This window comes from Mastigoproctus giganteus, chromosome 2 (assembly GCF_048544385.1).
Source record: "Mastigoproctus giganteus isolate SK-2022 chromosome 2, ASM4854438v1, whole genome shotgun sequence".
In the NCBI taxonomy this organism is placed as follows: Eukaryota; Metazoa; Arthropoda; class Arachnida; order Uropygi; family Thelyphonidae; genus Mastigoproctus; species Mastigoproctus giganteus.
This window is the reverse complement of record NC_143576.1, coordinates 213623096-213648043: the sequence shown is the minus strand read 5'-3', so window position 1 is coordinate 213648043 and position 24948 is coordinate 213623096. Positions and strand designations below refer to the sequence as shown.

At 35.1% G+C, this 24948-nt stretch overlaps 1 protein-coding gene across 1 annotated transcript in view; it reads right to left on the bottom strand.

Annotated features, from left to right (window-relative positions):
- LOC150090058 (uncharacterized) overlaps positions 1-24948 on the bottom strand; it is a 114012-nt gene that overhangs the window by 72919 nt on the left and 16145 nt on the right. The window contains exons 2-4 of the mRNA XM_090389732.1: positions 24192-24332; positions 14284-14370; positions 10179-10278 (exon numbers count right to left, since the gene is read on the bottom strand). Of these exons, the coding sequence (XP_090245858.1) occupies positions 10179-10278; positions 14284-14370; positions 24192-24332 (328 nt within the window). The remainder of the gene's footprint in view (positions 1-10178; positions 10279-14283; positions 14371-24191; positions 24333-24948) is intronic.

Below are 24948 nucleotides of genomic sequence, written 5' to 3'. Positions count from 1 at the left end.
GTCAGATGAGTCACGTTATTTACTCCACACCATGGATGGCAGTGTGCGGATTTGGTGTCAACAACATGAGGCCCTTGTTCCATCATGCATGGTATTAAAAGTGCAGGCCAGTGGAGGTGGTTGTATGGTATGGGGCATGTTTCACTGGCAGGAACTGGGACCCCTGGGGCATGTGAAACAACGTATCAGTGGGCTCCGCGTCCTCAACTGCTTGCTGACTGTGTAAACCCCGCTACGTTAAACTTTTTCCTGAATGGCGATGGTGTCTTCCAAGATGACAATGCACTGAGCCATCAGGCACTTGTTGTGCAGGAATGGTTTGGGGAACCAAATTCTGATTTCCAGCATATCGATTGGCCTTCGAATTCCCCCCGATATCAATCCCATAGAGCATTTGTGGGAAGGCATATCAGGTGTCTGGATACATCAATCACCTCCATATCTGCATTGCTGACCACATTACACACAGCTTGGTTGGTCATACCTCCAAAACACTTCTGACATCTTGTTGAATCAATGTCATGTCGGACAGCTGCTGTATTGAGAGCAAAAGGAGAACCTACAAAGTATTAGGTAGGTGGTCATGATTCAGTGATCACTCACTGTATATTATTCAGCAAACAAACCATCATAAAAAAGAAGTCCACCAGATAATGGCAAACTATATTTTATTTGAAAGAAAAACTCAAAAAAGGTTTCATGGAACTTCATCAATTAATGTAAATACTAGATTTCAGGGTTGAAAAAGCTCAAATCTCAAAATAGCATTACTTCAACAGAAAGTGATGTGCATGTGCTGTGGTATTGGAATTTTAAATCTGTCATTAAAATGCAACGTCATTACCAAGTAGAATAGGGAGAGAAGACACTAGAAAGAAAGTCTATCCAGTGGTGGTTGAAACAATTTCAAGAAACAAATGTTCTGCTCTACAAAATGGCAGGTGGGCTGGTTTCATGAACCCTATCAACTACTATATCAACTATAACCCTATGCATTGAAAGGCTTCATGAGGAATGATATTGATAAGGTTCATGAAACCTTTCGGTGCAATCAAAGGAAGTAGATTCATTGTGCCAGCACAGAATATCAAATTGGCTTGACCAACCATACAAAAGATTTTCTATGCTCTTTTGAAACTTGTATGCGTATAAAATTCAGATTGCAAAGGTGCTGAAAGCAGACTATCAGCCCTGAAAGGCTTTTACTATGGACATGCTCAGATGGACTTAAAACAATGGCTACTGGAACAATGTTATTCTTAGTGATGAGTCAACTTTTTGTGTGTGTGGCTTTTATGGTTAATAGATACAAATGAAGAATTTGTGGAAATAAAAGCCCACATAAAAATCGGTTAATGTCTGAAAGGACTAAGTTGTTCTTTCAAATAAAATGAACCATTTCTCTTTATCTGGTTTACTTTTCTTTTTTAAATTGGTTTGTAACATGGAAAATAATACATGCTAACCCTGCACACATATGCAAAAACCATTAATATGGAAATAATGACACCAATAGTTTGAGCAATGAAACCTCTAATAATATATAGAGAAATCTTACCCAAAAAAAGTATAGGGTCCATTAGAAACAAACAAAAACAAACACTTAACATGTGGTTTTTTCTGATACTTTTCTCATGTGCACATGTGGGAGAAGTCTATTTTTAACAAAATTGTGCAAGAAGCTAAGGAGATCGGTTCACAATGGAGTGTCAGATCATTTAACATCCCATTTTGTGTATGGTGGTTTTTAAAAAGTAAATTAACATTACAATGCAGCATAATTTTTCAGCAACATTTTCATGTTTCTAACATACCCTCCATCACCACAATCAAATCAAGAGTAGTCAATTTTAAAACCATTAGTGCTATAACAGACAAAGCCACTGGGAACTCCACATACTATAAACGTGCCTGAGAATGCAGAAAAGTTCACCTGTCTGTAAAGAAGAGTCCAAGATGGTTTTGTTCAGTCTCATTCCCATACGCTACATTTGTCAGATGTTACACTGAGGTACATTCTTGAAAAACAAAGTTTCACCCTTATAAAATATCCGCTATACAAGAACTCAGTACAAATGAAAATAAATCAACTACATTTCTGTATGCTTTTTACGCAGTTACAGTGGACAATACCTGAACTTTAAAAGATATAAATAATATTAAGCACATTATCTTATTATTTGAATGGTGATGTCAACAAAGAGAATAATCACCACTAAGCTACTAATAACATTTATCAAGATTATAAATTTGCACTTCATTCACCAATAGTGATGGCATGGTGTGCTGTTTTAAGTTAAACTACTATCAATCATTTCTTTTTTGAAAATGAAAATAGCTAACCTGGCTAAAACACTTATTCAGGAGTTCAGTCTTGCTTAGCTATAGCATGGCTGCTAACTTTTGGCTTTCAATAAACTGGATTAGGCATTTGCAAAAAAAAAAAAAAAAACAGGCATACTTCCAAAAGACAAGAGATTTTTTGGAAAAAGTGGAAGGTTTTTCTACAGCCCAGACTGCACTAGAAATTAATACAGGAAAAATATGTACTTTTTTTTTATTAAGATATGGCCACAGCATTGTTTACCAGTACAGCATGCTTTTAAATGTGATTTACCTAACATTGTTTTCTGTCTGTGGATTTTTGTTAGACATCAACTGATTCTGATTGCTTCAAGATAAAAATATTGTTACAGACTTGGTTCTCTTCAAAAATGTTATTTTATTATTTTTTTTTTTTTAGGAGCATTAGCAACTAAGGCCATACTGCTCCAGGGATATATGTGGTGGTCATTCCCTGACCTTTCCACATCCTCCGTATTTGGTGGATCATGGGCTTGAACCCCAGTCTAATCAAGAAGCATGTGCTACGCACTGCTGCTCCTGTCCACCTGGCTAAGGAGGCACCCTTCAAAAATGTAAAGTCAAAGTTCTGTTCATTGTGGCACTACTGTCTAGGCTGTCAGGAACATTTTCAAAGTTTCACCAGAAAGTGAAGATAAACTCACTTTTTGGTTTTCTAACCTGGCTGAATATTCTCTCACAACTCAGTACTGCTATGAGAAATTGTTAAAAAAAGTCAAGCATGAATAGGGATACTATTGGTATATTTCAAACTTCCTGGTGCACTTGTCAGTTCCCCAGGGATCACTATACAGCAAACTGTCAAAATAATGGCACCCCAAATAACAGCACATTCGAGCTGATGGCACAGTGAGATCGGATGCTTACATACAGCGCAAGTATCTTGCAGTATCGAAAAAAAAAAGAAAAAAAAAAAAAAAAAGACAAGTCACGTGATTATTGTATTTGTTTATGTTCACCATTTTGAAAGTGAATTCTGTACTGATATCACGGATTGTACTGCTGTTTAACATTTATTTTAAATTAAAAACCCCCTTACTATGACTCCTAAAGTTAATAAACATCATACAGAGAAGAAAAGAAGAACAACATTAAAGCTTAATGACAAACTTGATATAATCCAAATTATTACATTAGGGTCACCCAGAAAGTTAATTCATATATCCAGTAAATTCATATGCTCAGTAAATTTTGCTGGATGAAAAACCCTAGTTTTTGGTGGGGGAAACCTTGCCTGAGACCAACTAACTCAGCCACGGATTGAAAAAGGCCATAAAAGTTCCTTGTGTCATCGACTGAATTCAAACCTGGGCCTTTTCCACCCAGTGTGGGGAGGACATTGACAATACCACTGTTCTACTCACACAAACTAAACTTGATATAATAAAGAAAATATAACTGCATCTTGAATTCCCGCAGGTGCCGTTATTCTGAAAGTCTACTGTACGTCAATTCTTTTGTCATTTGGTAGTTCTCACACTGAAATTGACAGAACTGATACTGCAAAACATCAGTTCTGTCAAAAGAGCTCTGTGCAATTTGAATGCTGTCAAAAAACATTCAAATCTCACGGCATACCAAATAGCTGAAACCAAAAATTGCAAAGATTTGCTTACCATGTATTCACTTTAGTATAAATGCTTTGTAAATAGGCAGCAACCACACTCATTCTGACAAAAGTAAGTATATAGAAGCAAATTAATTGCTGAAAGCCATTTCATATGAATTTTGTTATAAGAAAGAAAATAATAAAATACACTATGTAAATTCATAAATCGAGAATGTGGAAAATGCCATAAAGACATATGTAGCAGAACATGCAAAAGAAATAAATTACCAAATGTTTCTTTCAAAAATATCACAAAAGTAGTGAATGCAAGACAGTGGAATACAAAAAAAAATGACATCATCGGCTGGAGTTCTTCTATCAAATTAAGGGAGCAGAGGGAAAATGAAATTAATACTTTGTTGAGTGTTTTGTGTAACATTTGACTATGTATTAATTTCATTTGCACACAGTGGAATGAGAGAAAATAATACTTTGAATGAAAAAGAGAAGGTATCAGTTTTCTGATAAGAAAAACCAAGACTACAGCAATTCTTGCCAACATGATATATTTCAACTAATGACAATAATGACATTAAGAGTAGGAGATCTGCAGACTTATTTAAAAAGTAGAGGTCAATGCTGAAAAAAGTTGTGAGTTAGGGTTAAATTTGAAAGTATCTGCAATTCTGCTCAGACACGATAGGAGGCATTATATGATGAGAGCCTTGTCAATCAATTTGGCCCTGGAGAGATTGTGCAAGGCTCGTGGGGCAGAATTTTTCCCAACATAGTCTGTACTTATTAACAGGAGAGACTGCTTCTACAGGGATGGTATACACTTAAACAAAAAGGATGCAAAAATATTTGCTAATGCTATTGAGGAATGTTAGGTGGGTCAGAAACTACTCGCTTGGTGGGGGATTCACAGATTAAGAGTACCACAGGCAGAGGTGAAAGTGATTCTTTCACTGCCTCTATTGGAATGAGCAGCAGCGTGGAAAGCAAGTTGCAGGAGATTTCAAGAACTGCTGGGAGTCATCATGGAACAAGTAAATACAAGGGCTGTGTTAGATAACTGAATAAGAACACCAATGATAGGAGTATAGTAAATAAATTTGATGAATTTGAAGTACTGGCCAAGACATCAAAGGCAGATATTATTGGGATATCACAGACATGGTGTCACACAGATGTAAGGAAGAAAGAATTGGAATTTGGGCAGCAAATTGTGTATAGAAAGGATAGGAAGGAAGGAGGGGTAATGTTGTTAGTTAGGAAACACAATTTTTGGCAGTGCATCAAGTTGACATGGGTGGCCAGTGCAATATTGAATTAGTTTGGTGTGACATAAGCACTGGGAAAGCAAAAATGAGAGTAGGAGTGTGTTAGAGGCCTAGTGACTCACATTAGCATAATGAACAACTGTACAGAGAAACAGTGGGCCAGTAAATCACTGTCTTATAATGGGGAATTTTAACTTTCAAGATATTGACTGGAACTTGCCACTCGCACAATAGCAAGACTTTTGTCAATTTATTGGATGACTGTTTTCTCTTGATCTGATTATGAGCAGTGATTATTCAAGAATTAAGATTTTGCAGATAAAGGAACTGCTATGTGGCAGTGATCAGTGTACTCATGTGGGATTTACTTAAAGAAGTAACTACCATCAGGGGTAAAGGGAAGGGTTTTTGCTTTCACAAACTGAATATAATGGTCTCTGATAGTTTTTAAATTCTATATAGTGAAACCAACTGATGATGCTACCAATACCAATAGCAAATTCTAAATGAGAAACATTCAAGGAATTAATCTTGGAAGCTACTAGACTTTTCATATCAACTAAGAAATACTGTTCAAGGTTTAGGCCTTAATGGATGTCAGATGAACTAATGAGAGTCGTGGCACAGAATAAAAATGCATGAGATGCATATAAATTATCAGGCAACACAGAAGCCTATGGTAGATATAAGCTTTTCTGTAATTAAGTCACAAAGGAGGTTAGGCAAACGAAGGCAGATTACAAAATCTTTGGCAAAAGATGCAAGGAAAAACAGCAAGACTTCTTTACTTATGTAAACTGTAGAAGGGGATGAATCACAGTGGTCCACTTCATATCAATGGTTGAACTGTTCATGATCCTACCCAGGTAGCTGACAAAATGAATGAGTATTTTGCAACTACATTAATACATGAGAAATTCTGTAGGAAATTGGAGTTCAAAAGTTTATCAAAATCTAACAGGGAGCTAAGTGATTTTGTAATAACTGACAGCAAACTGGAGGAGATGTTGCTGAAGTTAAACATAATAAAGGTATATGGGGTGGATGGGACTTATCCAGTTATATTAAGGGAGGCAACAAAGGAAGTAAGCAAACAGATAGCCATAATTATGGGAGCATCCTTGGATTCAGGGGAATTCTCTGTGAACTTGCAGGTTCATCTGGACAAGACTGAAGTTATAGTTCAGACACAGCATGGGTTTGTTAAGGGGAAGTCTTGTCTGACCAGTTTTATTGGATACTGCAATGTGGTCACAAAGGAACTGGAATCAAAAAATAATTCTGATATCATATACTTGGATTTCAGGAGCTTTTAATACTGTTGCACATGGAAGACTGCTGCACAAATTTGAGCAGTATGTCATTAAGGACAAGTTGCTGCTATGGATAAAGGGATGGCTGAGTGGAAGACAGAGAGTGTTAATCAATGGACACTGCCCTTTGTAGACTAAAGTTGTTTGTGGAGTCCCCAAGGGTTTGGTGTTGGGTCAATTGTTGTTTTCTATATTTATCAATGATACTGATGAATGGAGCAGGGCTTAATGTCCAAGTTTGCAGACGATATAAAGGTTGCTAATGACAGTATGCTATTGTAACAAGATCCAGAAAAGTTGGGCAGATAGGCTGAGAGGTGGCAAATAAAGTTTAACATTGACAAATGCAAAGTACTGCATATGGGTAGTAGTAACCCCAGAGTAACATGCCAATTATGCATTAATACACTCAGAGTAGTGGAGAATGAAAAAGATCTGTGGGTAATTGTGCAGTCAAATATAAAGTTTTCTGATCAGTGCAGACAGGCTGCCAGAGCAGCCCATGGGATCTTATCAATGATATACAAGAATTTTGCTATAAGGAGGTAATTATTCCTTTGCATAGGGCAATGGTCATGTCACACCTTGAGTACTGCATGCAGGTCTGGAGTCCTCATTTTAGGAAGGAAGTAGAGCTGCTGAACAAGTACAGAGAAGGGCAACGATATTGGTCAGGGGAAGAAAGGGTCACCCTTACCAAGAAAGGCTTAAGTTCTGCAAACTGCTGCATCTGGAGACTAGGTTGACTGCAAGGGTGATCTGATTGAGTTGTATAAGGCCTTGAATGGTTTGACCAAGCTCAATGCTGACAGGATTCTTTCTCTTGCTCAGATTACACACCTGTGTAGGCATAAATTCAAATTAAGGAAAGACAGTTGTAGAATAGATGTGCAGAAATTTGCTTTTAGCCAGTGGGTGGTTGATTGCTGGAACAAACTTCCATCTGTTGTTGTGGAAGTTGACAGCTTAAATAAATTCAAGGCTGAACTAGACAAACTTTTGGAGTGAATTAAATGGGCGAAACTAGGGAGTTTTTTTTTGGTCTGATGCTGTATAAGCTTGCTTCTTGCATCAATATGCCTCTACTAATGCTAATGTAGTACACATGTACATAAATAACAGGCTTCACTGAGCATATGTTTCTTATGGAAATTGTACTACCAACATAAGCAAAATAAAATGTAAGGGAATTTTCTATGCTTAGACATGTTTCGGTGAAAATGATAAACTCTCAGAATTTGAGATGGCACACTGGTTGGGAGGCTCTGTGCTACAGTAATCAATTTTCAAAATGGAAGTGGAAGATTTGAAAACTCTTGGTAAAATAAATTTTCACGTAACATTCTTCAACATAGTAATAATGATTACATGAACGTGAGGTATGTTAGATTAAAGAGCTGTTTGGATTTTCACACATTGGCATAACATTTAAAAGAAACAAACAAATTGCTTTATTCAAGCCAAAAGAGAGAAATATAAAAAGACTTTCTGCATGGATGAGGATAACATGTCTAGAATTATCAGCTTGTTTGGACTGTAAGATTTCTTTTACTAGAAGTTTGTATTTCAGAAACAAAAACTTTTTCTTGAGTTCATCAATTTATCTCTCAAAACGTTTTAGATAAAGAACTGGATGTGAAAATGATTCAGTTCTACTCACTAGTGATTGCTTGTTGCACTTATCAATTTGGTAACTCTGAAAAGTGCTCATATGGCTTTTCCTATCACTTCTTTAAACAGTCTCAAAGTTTTCCACGTTCTATCAGTCAAATTACACATTTAATTATACAAATAAGCCAACATGTACACACATGCTTCAAAATCTTTTATTTAATTTGGTGGCATGCATTAATTGAAATTTCTTAAATCTATCTTTCCTTTTAAAACTTCTTTTTAGATAGTAGTAAATTTCCAACAAGTTCAGTTTTATTCATTCAGTTTCACAGGAAGGCATGCAGCTCTTTCAGCACAAAAAAATTAATTTTTCAAATTAAATAATATGATAAGAACAGCTTATTACCACTAATCATCGCAATCTCCTCTTTTAATATCCTTGTCACTCCAGTTTTTAGGCCTGCTATGACAGATGCATTATCAATGCTAGATGCTAGACAGTTCTTGAAGGAATTGCAATGCTTTCAGATTGTTCACAAAAATATGTCCAATGTTGTACCATGCAATGTTGCCTTCTAATAATGGCACTCAGAGGAGCTGCATTTGATTTGATTTTTTTTTTTATTATAAGAGGTCAACACAGTGGGATAAAGCTTGAAATCACATTGATTATTGTCATCTGTAGCAATTGAAAATGGCCAAATGACCCATTTTTCAGAGCCATCACCAACTCTTCTTTCCCTATTTGTACAATTTCACTAACAATACCTGTTGTTTTTGTTCTTCCACAACCGTATTTTTTTTTTTTTTTGCTATTTCACTCCTAGGGAAACATTTCTGAACAATGTGCCTGCATGCACAGTTCAGACGATGATTATTCTCTATGATAAAAGGAAATAAACATGCAGCATGAAAGACATCACCACCATGAAATGCAACATCTATTTTTGAATTTCTTTCAATGTAGAGTATGCTGTTGTTATCAGTTGGATAAAAGTGACATCCTTACACCCATTAAATGTGAAGGAAAAATTTTTTTTTAAAATTCTGGTGTTTAATACAAAAATGAACCCTTTGGGCAGTGAGCTTGCCATATGTGGGTGGGTTCTGCCACAGTGAATTTTCAATAGCAGCATGATGTGTTGAGCTAGTTTTTCATAGAATTTTGAAATTTTGTAAGAGAAAAAAAAAAAACTTTGTACATAAATGTTTTTAATAGCAGGGTAAAATCATCATCAAAAATTGAACAATTAAAAAAAAAAATTAATAGAAAAGGCTGTTACTTTATTTGATGCAATAATATCCATTACATTTATATACATATTACTTTATTTGGTTTTATAAAATTCTGGATCTGAATTCTACAGATTTTTTTAAATTTGACTTTTGTAAGCCTAAATCAGAAAACTAATGTCAACAGTTGATCTTCTCATCTAATTTTCAAAACTATTTTCATCCTGTCCTCTATTATAAATTTTACCTTCAAATAGTTGGAAACACATAATAAATGGCAACATGTACTAGAAAAATTAAGATAATTCATACATTAAGAAATATACTGTTGGAACTGGCCTTTGAAACATTGTTTTTTGTACATACTCCCCCAGAGTCCACACATAAAAAGTATAACTCAATGTACATACTCCTGAAAGGATTAATATAATAAATATACTGTACCATTATATACTATGGGTGGGGGGGTAGGGAACATTGATTTTAACATAATCGTTCAGGAATGTGATAATGAATTCTTTCGCCACACCTTACAAGATTTAATTTTATCTTCATTACCATTTTCAATTTGGTCTTTTTTTGTCATAGTGTGATAGCAAGATTACAATCACTGAAGAAACAGAGGAGAAAACATCTGTAAAATGTATAATTTTAAGACCTGCATTAGTAATAAATAGATTCTAACCTTTATATAGGTGAATTACTTCACTTCAAGCACTTAGATAAAGATAATTTGCACAATATGCTGTTCATTAGAAATTAATTTTCAGCAAAGGTGTTCAACTGTAATAGGATTTTATTGCAAGTATATGTGTGTTTTACCTTCCCGTTTCTGTCTTCTATACTGAAGTTTTTCTTCTACAGCTGATCTAAATGTATGTGCTTCAAAATCGTCTGCAAAGTTCAACCCTGCTTGACAATCCTGTAGGAAAGATATTTGCAAAGACATAAAAACACAAGAAAAATACTAGAAATTAATATTTCATTAAAGTTCAAACTTTTAATTTATACAATATGAATCAGAATATATTTGGATGAATCATATTTTTTAAAAGCGCAACCTTAATCTTAATATCCACAGTAGCCACTGACTAATAAACCCCAAAACAACTATCAACACTACAACAAAATTACTATTGTGCAGCAAATTATTCATGAAATATATTCAAGTACAAGGCAATGGCAGGATGAAGCTAGTTTTCAATAGTTTCAAAAACCAGTTGTTAAATTTTAAATAATTTGGAGAACTGACTGTTAAATAAAAAAAAATATAAAAGGGAAACAAGGTATGAAAATTTTTAAAATATAGAACATATTTACCACTTTCAAAAATTTTACTGAAACTGATATCACAGAATAATGCATCTTTTGAATTAAAATGGACAATCTATGCTTTATGTGGTATAAAACTTGGTAACCTCAAAGAGGCTTTAACACTATTTTTAAAGCTGGTGAGATATCATCAGCCACAACTGATACACAAAGCAAATAAAAAAAAAAAAAAAAAAAGAAAAAAGTATGTGGGTATGTAGCAATTGATCAGTTAATTATACAGTCAAACTTGGTTATAACAAGCATCAAGGGACCGACAAAATTTCTTCATTATAACCACTATTCGTTAGCGGAGATGGGGAAACCCCTGGGGCCATTAAACAATGAGCACTTTATATCAGTAGTGATGAGTTACCTAATTTTTTTTTTAATTCTCAATAACTTGATTAAAAAATAGATTCCAAAAACAAAAGAAATATTAGAAATAAAAAAAAATAAGTATATGCCTACATGTTATTTGTATTAAAATGCTTATATAAACTACAATACACTTAATATAAATAAATTAAATTTTTTCTGTTTATACTCAGGCACGACAACCAAGTCAGTAGAGTTTACAATAAATCGTCAATACAAATATTTATCATATTTAGTAGTCATGGGCTTGAACCCCGGTGCACTCAAGGAACGCGTGCTATGCACTCTCGCTCCTGACCACTGGGCTACGTCAGACCCTAAATTATAAACAATTTATTTGTCTGTAATTAAAAACAACAATACTATTTAATAATAAAACCCGATTTCAACTAGTCTTTATTTATGAATCTTAAAACTGATGTTTGTTTTAAAGATATCACTTTGATATTTCTTAAGTTTCCCCTTAAAACACTCAATTCATTAAAAGTCTCGTTACTTGCCTCAGTTCCTTCAAAAAAATTGACTGTGTCCATTGCACCTTGAGCTTGTGAGATTGTCGGCACTGATTTTAATTCACTTTCAATTGTCATCATATCATCATCACAATCATAGTCGTTACCATCATCGTTATTGTCTTTGTTGAGCATAGCATCTACAGAGAGCAACATTGCTCTCTGTAGGAAAATCACTAGTTAATAAGTTGTCATTGACTCATATAGATTCATTGATGTTATCTGTATTAAAACCTACAACGTTGTTATGTAGCAACCATTCGGATAATGGTAAGTTGTTTTCTTTGTTTCCATCTTCTTCATCTACAATTGAAATTTCATTTTAATTTAATTTCGATTTCTTGAAGCAATTTGATATGGTTGTAAAAGAAATGTTTTCCCACACATCATTCAATAAATTTATAGAATACAATATCAATATACACTAAGTTTCTCTTCTCTTTGACTGATCATATGTAGAACTAGAAATTTTTTATGAAATCCTTTGAAACTCTTGATTACACCTATGTCCATTGGTTGTAAAATTGGTGTCGCATTGGGTGGCAGAAACACTAGCTTAATACTGGACAAATTTTGAATCTGGGAATGTGCAGGACAGTTATCAACCAACAATAAAATATTTTTCTTCTTTTTGAATAGCTCCTTATTCTAATCATTTACGTATTACCGAAAAATATCCAAAGTCATCCAAGCTTTCTTGTTTGCAGTGTAATCCACAGGAAGTTTCCTTACATTTTTGAAATACTGAAGTTTTAATTATTTTCCGATAACAAACAGTTTTTTTTTTTTTTTTTTAATCAGTTCCTGTCATATATGAGCATATGAGCAACATCAAGCGAGCCACTGTTTTTTTTCACCAACACATTTTTTCCCTTTGAATTTAAACGAATTATCAGGTGTCAAATTATAAAAAAAAAGTCCTGTTTCATCAGCATTGTTGTAGTAGTAGTAGTAGTAATAGAGGCATGTGATGAAAGAAAGCAAGCGTATGAGCTTATGTAGCATCAGCCAAAAAAAAAAAAAAAATGCACACAATTTCACACAACCATTCCCTCTAAAAGTTTGTCCAGTTTCTCCTTGAATTTAAGCTATCAACTTTGTTAAGGGAAAGCCTTGTCTGACAAATTTGATTGGATACTATGATGTGGTTACAAAGAAACTGGATGCAAAAAATAATTTTGATATCATATACTTGGATGTCGGGAAAGCTTTTGACACTGTTCAAATTGGAGCAGAATGGTATTAAGAGTAAGTTGCTACAATGGATAAAAGGGTGGTTGAGTGGGAGAAGACAGAGTGGTAATCTATGGATGCTGTTCTTCGTGGGCTAATATTATTAGTGGAGTCCCACAGGGTTTGGTGTTGGGCCCACTGTTGTTTTGCATATTTATCAATGATATTGATGATAAGTATATCAGGCTTAGTGTCGAAGTTTGCAGATGATACAAAGGTTGGCAGAGTTGTTAATGACAGTATTGGCAGTGTTATTGTTGTTGTTATTTGGTTTTTTTTTTAGGAACATTAGCAACTAAGGCCATATTGCTCCGGGGATATGCGGTGGTCATTCCCTGACCTTTCCGCATCCTCCGTATTTGGTGGGCACGAAAATTTGTTTGGTATATCTGTGTAGTATGCTCAGTATAACAGTGAGTGACTGTATGGAAATACGCATAAATTAAAATCATTATGGCTTTTTGCTCGTTACAGCCATGACCTCGCTATTTCCGTGCTCATTATAACCAAGTTCGACTGTATATCCAAAAATTATAATCCAACTTTCAAACATTTTCTTTAAATTTTTTCAAAGATTTTTGTACCATTAAGTTGTTAAAATTGCTAAAACTTTAGATAAAATGGTGTTATTTTTTAAAGAAACAGTTAAAATTGTGGCGGTTCACCACAAAAAATGCAGAATCATTTTTACAAAATAACTCTCTTATTCTGACTGAATAATACAGTAATACTGATATTCAGTATTACTGTGATCTACAAACTATATTCCTCTGGATCCAATGCACTTAGCCCAAAGTCTCTCCCATAATATACTGGAAACCATTTTTAAGGCTTCTCCTTTACAAACATTTAAGCAGCTCTGACTGGAGCCTCTCTGGTGCCGAGAACAGAAGTCACATACAAGATCAGGGTTCTATGGTGGATGAAGAATGTGATTTTGTTAGAAGATAGAAAGCCTCTTTTCAAAAAGGTACCTCATCACCTGTGTTAGGCTATTTCTTACTGATACTTTGTTTTCATGCACAGCAACAGCTGCTGTGTTCATAATTTCTTCTATTACAATGGATTTTTGTGACGATCCATGTTCATATTTTTATTTTATTTTATTTCAAATGAGTTTTCAGTTGAGATTATTAATCCTTTAATAATCTCAAATGAAATACTTAAATACTTGAAGAAAAAAGGCAGTTAACTGTAGCAATACTTCACATGATTCTTGCAGTACACTGCAAGAGACTTGCATGATGCTCAAAGAGGATTAAGATGAATGAATTTGCCAGAGGTTAATTCCGAATTACATCTCTCCACATATGTGCAGCATGAGAGTACACTACTGATAGGCAGAGCAAATCACTACTAACAAAGAAAACAAACGATAAGCATGGTTTTTTAAAATTAACCATTTTTTAAATTAAATCATTCTTGGTGTTTTGTAAATTCTAATTAGAAGAAAAATAATACATTTTTTTGAGTATTTATAGTAATGAACTTACATCAGCCTCAAAAGTATGAAAAAATGGTTTAGGTGCTCTGTATACAAATTGGGTATATAGTTCCTGTTCCCAAACACTGCTCCTCTTCTGCAACACAAACATTAAAATTAATACTCATTACAATAAAATTTAATAAAATAGTTTAATAAAATAAAATGATTAGAATCATAATAAGGATTGTGAAAAATCAACTTTTAGAAATTCCTCTTCTTTAATAAAGAAGGAATAAACGAGATTGTATCTGAGTTTAAATATGGTATCATCTAAAATGTCTGGGATGGATAAGTCTTCCAAAAGTCACTTGCACAGCAATAATAGTTTGAGGGCTTGGGAAGGGGGTAGAGAGGATAGGGAGTCTTGCCTGACCACATTATTTACCATGACTTCAGTAATGCTCTTGATATAATTCCAATGAAAGACTATTATATAAACTGGTAAGATCCTTTGTTGGATCAGGGACTGGCCAACAAAAAATACCAGTGTACTTCAGGATCACTGCTGGGACCACTTTTGTTTCTTATCTTCCTTAATGACACTGACGAGGGTGTGCAAGGGAAGTTGTCAAAGTTTGCTGATGATTTCAAGGTAGGAAGGGTAATTAAAGACTAGAACTAAAATCCGTTGCACAATCACTTGTGCAACTGATCCAAATCAGTTTGCTTCAAAATGACTTATAGCAGTTGCACAAAATGGTAAAAAAGTGTTAACTAAAGTTTAATTCTTCTAAATGTAAAGTTTTGCACCTGGGGAAGTGAAATCCAAGTGTTATTTAAAAGCTAGAGGAAAGGGTTTAAAAGTGATTCAGGACAAAAAAGTCTTAGGAGTTAGTCAGACATGAAATTTTCATTGCAGTGTAAACAAGTGGCTGGAAAGGCACATGGTGTCCTGTCTATGATATATAGAGCCTTCACAATTAGGGAAAAGGAATATCATTGTCCATTTTATAAGATGATGGTGAGACTGCATTTAGAATAATTTGTTCAAATCTAGAGGACACAGTTGAAGAGAGGCATAATGCTTCTAGAAAAGTCAAAGACGGACAACCAGACTGGTGAAGGTTGTTAATATATGTCCTTATGAAGAACAGCTTAGAAGGCACAAACAATAAAGCTTGTCAAAGACAGCTTTGGTGTGGAGGGCTGATAGAGGAATATAGACTCCCTGAAGGGAATCATTAAAATTAATGAGGGAGATACATTTTCACTGTTAAAAGAGATAAGCAGGAAACACAAATGCAAATTTTGGAGAGTAATTAGGAGGCTGGATCTAGTGACATTTACTTTCAGGCTGCATGTTACAGATTCACTTTTTGGCAATGGATAAAGGTATGAACAAGGGTTTTCTTTTTGGCAGATGCAGTAAAAGTCTGCTTCCTTATATCATTTAACCATTATAACAATAATACTACAAAACATGTATATACACACACACAAGATCGAGCCAAATGTTCTCGGAGTGATCAATAAAATTAATTTATACCTACATTACTTACATGTTGGCAGTGTTCCCTTCAAAGTAATCCTCTCCACAGCTTATACACCGATCTCAGCACTTCAACTGTTTGAAGCATATCTGGAACTCCTGTTTCAAGATGCTGTTCAATGTTTTCTGCAATTCAGATTGAATCTCCTTTGAACCTTCATATTTTAACTGGATTATCATTTTTGAAAACAGAAAGAAGTCACAGGCTAAGTAAAAATTGATGAACTGACAAAATTCTGTGGACTGTTACATTATCATGATGCAGAGGCCAATTCTGAATGCACCATTTGTCTGGGTGTTTTCTTTTGTTATCCTCCCTCAAACACCTTAGGATCATGATGTAGAACTGGTGATTTACATTTTGGCCTCATGAAAGAACTTCTGACAAACAATTCCCTCACTGTCAAAGAAAACAATCAGCATGCTCTTAACATTTGATCTGACCTGCCTTGTGCATTTTGCATGTGGAATGGACTTTTCTGTTGAGAAGATTGTAGCTTTCTTTCTGGGTCACAACCACAAAGCCAGCATTTATCCCCTGTTATGGACTTGAAAAGGAAGTTTGTCCTTCCGGGCTGTGCTTGCAGGAAACAACACAAGGAAAGCCAGTTTTCTTTCTGTTCATCATTCAGCAAATGTGTCATGAATTTTGCAGCAATACACCTCATGTTTAAATTTTTGTATTAATATTAGTATTAGCAGTGGCAAATGATTCAGAAAGCAAGCTTAAAAATCATCCACCTTGAATTTATCCAAACTATCCATTCCACAACAGATAAAAGTTTGTCCCAAGGATCAACCAACCACTGGCTGAAGGCAAACTTCTGCACATCTATCCTACAACTATCCTTCCTCAATTTGAATTTACACCACCTCACGTGTGTATTCTGAACACGAGGAAGAATGCCATCAACAAGAGTTTGCCCAATCCATTCAGAGCTTTAAACACCTCAATCAGATCACCTCACAGGTTTCTATGTCTCCAGACACTACAATTTGCAGAACTAAAGCCTTTCTTGGTGAGGGGACCCCTTCTTTCTCCTCACCAATCTTGCTGCCCTTTTCTGTACACACTCATGCAACTCTACATCCTTCCTAAAATGAGGCCCCCAGACCTGTATGCAGTACTTAAGGCATGGCCTAACTATTGCCTTGTACAATGGGATAATCACCTATTCCCTGCTAGCAAAGTTCCTGTATATTATTGACAAAGCCCCATGAGCTGTAATGGCAGCCTTTCTGCACTACTCAGAGAACTTTATTTTTATATGTGGCTGTACATAATCCCAAGGTTTTATTTCATTTTCCACTACCCAGAGTGTAGTACCACACAGCTGTTATGTTAATCTGGGATTACTGTTATCCACATGCAGTACCTTACATTTGTCAATATCAAACTTCAACTGCCATTTCTCAATGCATCTGCCTAACTTTTGTTAGATTTTGTTGCAGTAGTTTACCTTCATTACTACCCTGCCAACCTTTGTATCACCTTCAAACTTAGACATTAAGACCGATATACTTACATCAATATCATTAATAAATATAGAAAACAACAATGGGCCCATCACTGAACCGCGTAGACCCCAATAATAATATTGGTCTACGAAGAGCAGTGCCCATTACCAACCATTCTCCATCTTGTCCCACTCAACCATCCCTTTATTCATAGCAGTAACTTGGCCTTAATGCCACACTGCTCCACTTTATACAGCAATCTTGCTTTATACAACAGTTTCAAAAGATTTCCTGAAATTGAAGCATATGATAAAATTTAGTTCTTTTGTTATTGCATCATAGTAGCCAATCAGACTGTTCAAATATGATGGTCCCTTAACAAATTCATGCTGTGACTGAGTATAATAGCATTCGTGTCTAGATGATCCTGCATTAATTCTTTAACCAGCATTTTCCCTGGAACATAACCATTATTTTACCTGGAACAGAAGTTAAGCTAATAGGTCTATAATTACACGTTACCTTTTGACCTCCCTTCGTGAATTAAGGATATATTTGCATATTTCCGGTTCATAGGGACCTCCCCTGAATCCAAAGTTATACTCTCATAATTATGGTTAAGAGTTTACTTACTACTTTGCTGCCATCCTTAATATAATTGAATAGATCCCATCCACTCCAGGTGCCATTTTTAGGTTTAGCTTCAAAGATTTCTCTTCCACTTTCCTCTCAGTTATCAGAAAATCAGAAAAAACCCCTCCCCTGGATACCAGTGAAGCAACATTTGGATGTGCTTTCATGGCTGCAGCATATTCATTTGCAAGTGAGTTCTTCCACAGGAAAATATTAGGTCAAAATGAATGGATGTGGTTCCAAGAACATGAGTAAATTCATGTGAACTGTGGTGGCCTCCAGTAATCAGATCTCAATCCAACTGAGTACCCATGAGGCAGGCCAAACAAGGAGGATGGGGGATTGATATGACCTAGGCCTGCAATTCTGGCTGAGGCCTTAAATACATTTTATACACACACACACCCCCTATTGCCTTCATCATGTTTGTCCATCCATCTGTCCACATAAGGGGGTACACTAGTGGGCAGATTTTCAAGAAATATTCTATTCTGGCTTGTTATATGTATCTGTCAAGCCAAACCAAAATTTCATATAAAATCAGGCAAAGAAATCTGGATATTATTTCTTTCTTTTTTTTTTTTTAGTTCTCATACAAGTGGTATGGAAAAAAGAAATTCATAGATTAAATGCAGTACTGTTAGCTTCATGTAACTGTCTGTACATGCTTTGTGTGTGTGCATCGTTATGCAAGACTCATGAACAAGATATCACCTATGAAGAGATACAAATATACAGAAAGAAAATAGAAAAAAAAAAGGTAATACAGGAGAAGAATAATAAATACTATATAATAATAAATATTGCATAGCTGTAATGAAACTAAATGGCTGAGTTTAGAGAATGTAAACTTATAGAATTTTATTAAATATTCTTTAAAGTTATATAATCTTAGTAATTAACTGATGGAGATAACTATATTTACTTTTCATTTCTATTAATCACAGAAAATGAAAAAATAAAAAAAAATCAACCACACCCCAAATGTAATGCACTACATATATAATTAATTTGTTAAGTAATTAAATTCATTTTTAACAATTGGTGGCAAAAAAACTGTACAAACTTAAAATAATAAAAATGTTTATTTCATTATTTTTTTATATTATTGATTTAATAAGCTAGAATTGACTTGTTGCTTTTTATCCATATCTACATGTGAGTGCATAAATACATATACAAACACCAGGGCCTGCATTTGTTCTTGACAACTCTACCTGTAGGATGAGGTGGAATGAGATGTTTGTAGTAGAGATCAGCAGCCATCCAATTTGCATTAACTGTTGGAAGAAATTTAGTCAACACAGAACAGCATCTCTGTGTCACTTTTGACATTCACTGATATCATGTCACAACAAACAGCTATTGTGGGGACTAAAGGGATACTTGTTCACTATCAGGCAGATGTATCGATGGATAATCCTAGGTAGGGACTAAAAGGGCTATAGTCTCTCTCTTGGATTTTTTTACTGCTACATGATGATTAAAGCTAATGATTTTTTTTTAGCCTTCTCCCCTTAGAAAATCAAGGAGTCATCCCTGGGTGTACATAATAAGGTAGCCCCTCACTGTGTATACATAGTAGTAGTAGTAGTAGTGGCATGTGATGCAAGAAAGCAAGTGTATGAGCTTATGCAGCTTCAGCGAAAAAAAAAAAATCACACCACTCCAAATGCCTGTCCAGTTCCTCCTTAAATTTATTCAACCTATCAAACTTCCACAACGACAGATGGAAGTTTGTTCCAGCAATTAACCACCCACTGGCTAAAGGAAAATTTCTGCACATCTATTCCACATCTGTCCTTTCTTAATTTGAATTTATGCCCCCTTAGGTTCGTAATCTGAATAAGTGGAAGGATCCCATCAGAATTCAGCGTGCTCAACCCATTTAAGGCCTTATACACCTCAATCAAATCACCGTGCAGGTGCCTAGTCTCCAGCCACTGCAATTTCCAGAACTTAAGCCTCTCTTGGTAAGAGGATCCCTTCATTCCACTCACCAATCTTGTTGCCCTTCTCTGTACATGCTCAAGTAAATCTACATCCTTCCTAAAATGAGGCCTTCAGACCTGTATGCAGTAATCAAGGTGTGTCCTGACCATTGCCTTATACAGAGGGACAATCACCTCCTTCTCCCTGCTGGCAAAATTCCTATATATCATTGACAAAACCCCATGACCTGCCCTGGCAGCCTGACTACATTGCTCAGAAAACTTCATATCTGACTGCACAATTACTCCCAGGTCTTTTTCATTTTCTACCACCTTAAGTGTAGTACCACACAGTTGGTACATTTCTCTGGGGTTACTTCTACCCATATGCAGTACTTTGCATTTGTCAAGGTTAAACTTCAGTTGCCACTTCTTAGCCCATCTGCCCAAATTATCTAGATCCTGTTGCAATAGCACACTGCCATTACTGTCATTAACAACCCTGCCAACCTTTGATCATCTGCAAACTTCGACATTAAGCCTGATATACCTTCATCAATATCATTGATAAATATACAAAACAACAGTGGATCCAACACCGAACCCTGTGGAACTCCACTAATAACATTAGTCCACGAAGAGCAGCACCCATTGATTACCACCCTCTGTCTTCTCCCACTTAACCATCCTTTTATCCATTGTAGCAACTTACCCTAAATACATGTACATAAGATGTTTAAGAAGTATGTGCAAAGGATACAGTCTAAAATAAGAAAAAAAATAAGAAAAAAGTTATATAAACATGTGCCCAAAAATCTATTTGGAGTTATTAATAATTACTAATCTTCCATTACTTTACCACTTGTCATGTCTTTGAAGGGGTCTAGATTTGAATCCTGTTGGTGATTGGATTCATTCTTAAAAGCCTTTTTAGTTAGGGCTGCAGTGAGATTTCAGCTGGGGGTGGTGGGGGGGGGTAGAGTACCCAACTGCCATCAGTTATTTTGGTTTTTCAGCTTTTGCAATGGAAATCGACCACTGAAGAGGCAGCATACACTGCTGCAATATGATGTTGTTGCTAACTTGATGTTGCTGGAATAAATTACCACCATATCCTGTAAAAACTGGAAAGCTTACATAATGAAAGCTCCCTTAATACACACCTCTTGTTGTAGACAGTCAGACTTGGATCCTAGCCAGAAGTATTAAAAATTACATGATAAATTACCCAGAACAGACATTTACACTTTAATAGGTGTCTTTCTGTATTTTCCATCTCCCTGCATTGAACATGTATTCTTTCAAGGGTAACATGTGGGATTAAAGCATTTGCTGCTGGTGATATACGCATTTTCACAGGTCAACAGGCATTTTCCACAGAGTTAAGTGAAGGTCAAAGACTTTACAGTAACAGTGGTACTAATTTGCTTTGGGGATTGTACTAATTTGCATGGGGATTGTCTGTGGACGAGATTTGTGATGGCTACAGATTACCTCACAGAATAGATTTCACAGTGTGTTGCTAATTTGTTCAACACTTTGTACATGTCCTCCATGACAGTATAATGGTTTTTCCACTTGTCAGTCATCTCAAGGAGTCTGAGTTCAGATCCCATCAATGGCTGGGAGAATTTCTAAAGATCTGTTCAATCAGGGCTATAGTTAGCTTATTTCAGGGGCAGGGTGAAATTTCAGCAATGTTTTTCAGCTTGCACAACAAGCAAATTAGACCATGAACACACATTTATACAGACAAAATTCATAGTGAAACAACATGGTATAAGTCCCAATGCTCCTAAAACCCAACAACTGCTGGTACATTACTTAGAAAAACAATAAAATCATCATACGAGAGATGCTGTTGCCAGAATTGGGGGAGGGTGAGGAGTACTGTAGTAAGTCCATATATGGTATTCAGTTTGTGTTTCATTTTAAAAAAAAATGTGTGGAAATACAACTGTAATATATTTCTTTGAACCAGAAAAAAAAATGATAACAACAACACACCACCAGTTGTTTGTTTGTTTGGTTTTAGGAGCATTAGCAACTAAGGCCATATTGCTCCAGGAATATGCAGTGGTCATTCCCTGACCTTTCCGCATCCTCCGTATTTGGTGGTGACGGGCTCGAACCCCGGTCTAATCAAGCAGCGTGTGCTACGCACTGTTGCTCCTTCCCACCTGGCTACGGAGGCGCCCACACCACCAGTGAACTGCATAGGAAATTTTGACCAGTATCTCATGGGGATTGTCTGCATACACAAAAACACAGCAGTTTTAAGCAGTAATTATTTCTTTTTGAACAATGAAAATTCACTTGCCCCACACAGAGAATTTTGTGTTAAACAAACTTCAACAAAATCTTCACATTTAAGTAGCCACATATGAAGATTTTGTTGAAGTCTGTGCATGTATTCAAGATTTTCTCCTGGAATAGGTCAGAATAGTCCTTTGTATTTGATTGTGTGTTATTTTTTTAAGCAAGTTAATTCCTTCTGCTTGCAGCAAGGCTGTACAAGGAAATATAAAAATAAGGGTATTTACCTATCAAAAGGAAAGGGGGAAGTGATCTATAAAAGAATTCTAGGCAGGACAAATATGGACTAAAACCAGTGAGTAATCTAAATTATCCATAATACATATGAAAACATCAAAACGAAATGCTCTAAACAAAGCTATTTATATCCATTCATTACTAAGAATTAATTATGCATCATTTACTAAAAGATGTACTATTTATTAAAAGCTAATTGGTCATTATTTATAAAAAGTTAATTGAACACACAAATATGTACAATGTTAATCAATGAAAAAAAAAAAAAAACTTTGTGCAACCCACTTGGTTACAGTAAATTTCATTTTTTTGAATTATTGAAACTGGCTACACTGACCTTTTCAAAGAGGACACCTCTATATAGTGGACATTTTCTTCTGTGGTGCCCACTTTAGAGAGGTTTCATTATATAAAGTATTTTTTTTTATTAAGATTATACAAAATTTATATAAAGTTTGCTAGTGATTTAAAGGTGGATAGGATAGTTAACAAAACCATTCTGCAACTGGGACCATATGCCGTTTCTAAATGATTTAGATCAGATACACATAGGGTATGTAAGGTGGCAAATGAAGTTTAATAATGCTAAATGTACGGTTTTGCATTTGGAGTAAAGAAATATCAGGTGACACAGATTATAGGCCAAGGAATTAAAGGTGGTTCAGGATGAAAAGGATTTAGGGGTTATGATACAAGCAGACAAAGTTGCTTGTGCAATGTAGGCAAGTGGCTAAGAAGTCTGAGGGTGTAATATCAATGACAAAACCTTTGTGATCAGGAAGAAGGATGTTATTATTCCTCTTTATAAAATGATGGCAAGTCCTCATTTGTTATATCATATTTGGATCTGAAGGTCTCAAGAACTTCAAGAGTTGATAAAGATTATCAACAAGAGTTGATAAAGGTTAACCCCATGAGTAATGTGTTAAAAAAGATTTGGAATGCAAAGTATGAAGGCTAGACAACTGAGGACTGACCTGACAGAGGAGTTTGAGACTCTTTAAAGGAATAAGAAGAATGAATGAGGGAGGTATTTTCATGTTGATACGTGACACAAGAACAAGGGGCACATAAAATTTGGGAAGCAGAAGATTAGATCTTACAAAGTTCATTTCTTGGTGGGTTGTTGATCACTGGAATAAGTTGAGTACCAAAGTAGATGTGCTATGGAGTCCCGACATGGTTCAAGAGGGAAATGAATTGTTAATTTTCAGGAAAAGATTATAACTGACAGAGGATTTTATTTTTTTTTTCCTTAGCTGATACAGAATAAGTCTATCCCCTTTCTTGTATCATTTGGCCTGATTAATACTAATGCTAAATTTAAGAAGAGTTAGGTAAATACCTAGATGGAACTAGGTGGCTTTTTTTCTTTTTTCCATAAAGCTGATTCTGGCTTCCTTGCATTTATTGTGCCTGTTATTCACCAATTAGTTTCGGTGGGAGATAAAAAAAAAATTAAAAAAAAGGCAAGAAATATTTTAAAACAGGATACTTTAAAATTTTTCTCTTTATATAATATTATACACTATTATTACATTATAATATAATACTGAAGTCTTGTTATTACAAAAAATAAAGTTGTTGTTGGTTTTTTTTGATAACAAGGTTTCTTATTTGGTTTAAACTTGGCTTTAGGTTTGAATTTTTTTTTTTTTTTTTTTTGTGACTTTACAGCCTGAAACACAGGGCAGTGAAGCAGGCAAAAAAAAAAAAAAAAAAAAGGAAACCAAAACTATGGAAAATTACCATAGCAGTGAGTGCCATTCTACTAATATGAATTAAATGTACCACTAAACAATGAATGCTACAGTAGATGATAAAAAAAAAGAAGTACATTACCATACTTACATCAATATCAAAAACTTGAATAAAGTAAGATCTTCTTGGATTATCTTTTACAAAGCACACTACTCCACACCAGTGTTTGATCCAGTGCATATGACTGGGAGGCTCTGTCATGAAGACTTGAACCACAGCTGTTGCTAAAGTCTGTAATGTATAAACTTTCTCTGAATATCACTAATGGAACTAATCATGAGAATTAATATAAAAGTGAAGGAAATTCTCTAAAGGCACTGCCACATAAATACAAGCATAACTCAGTGTAATAGCTAAACCACTAGTTTACACATAATATAAGTGAATTTGAACATCACTGATTGATATATAATCTACTCAAATATCAAATATGATACAAACCATATAAGACTATGATGTATGGAATGTATTTAGGATTTGAAATCTAAATATGCAGATATATAAAATATGAACTATAGATACACAGCTCTTACAACAAATGCAAGTAAGACTGTGCTACATACCTAATGAATATACTGACTATGATGATCACCTATAAGCATAAATGGAATGGGAAAGCAAACTAGAATGTCTTATTATGGGTAGCTAATTTTCTGGACAGACTGGGACTCAGGGATATGATATGCACCTAGTAGCAGATGGTTTTTTGGACCATCTGGATGATTGTTTTTCCATTAACGCATTAAAGATGATATAAGGGATAAAAAACATTCTTGGTTTCACCATTATTAAAGAGTCATCCGTTATTAAGCATTTTCAAATTAAAAAGATGATAATGGACAGCGAA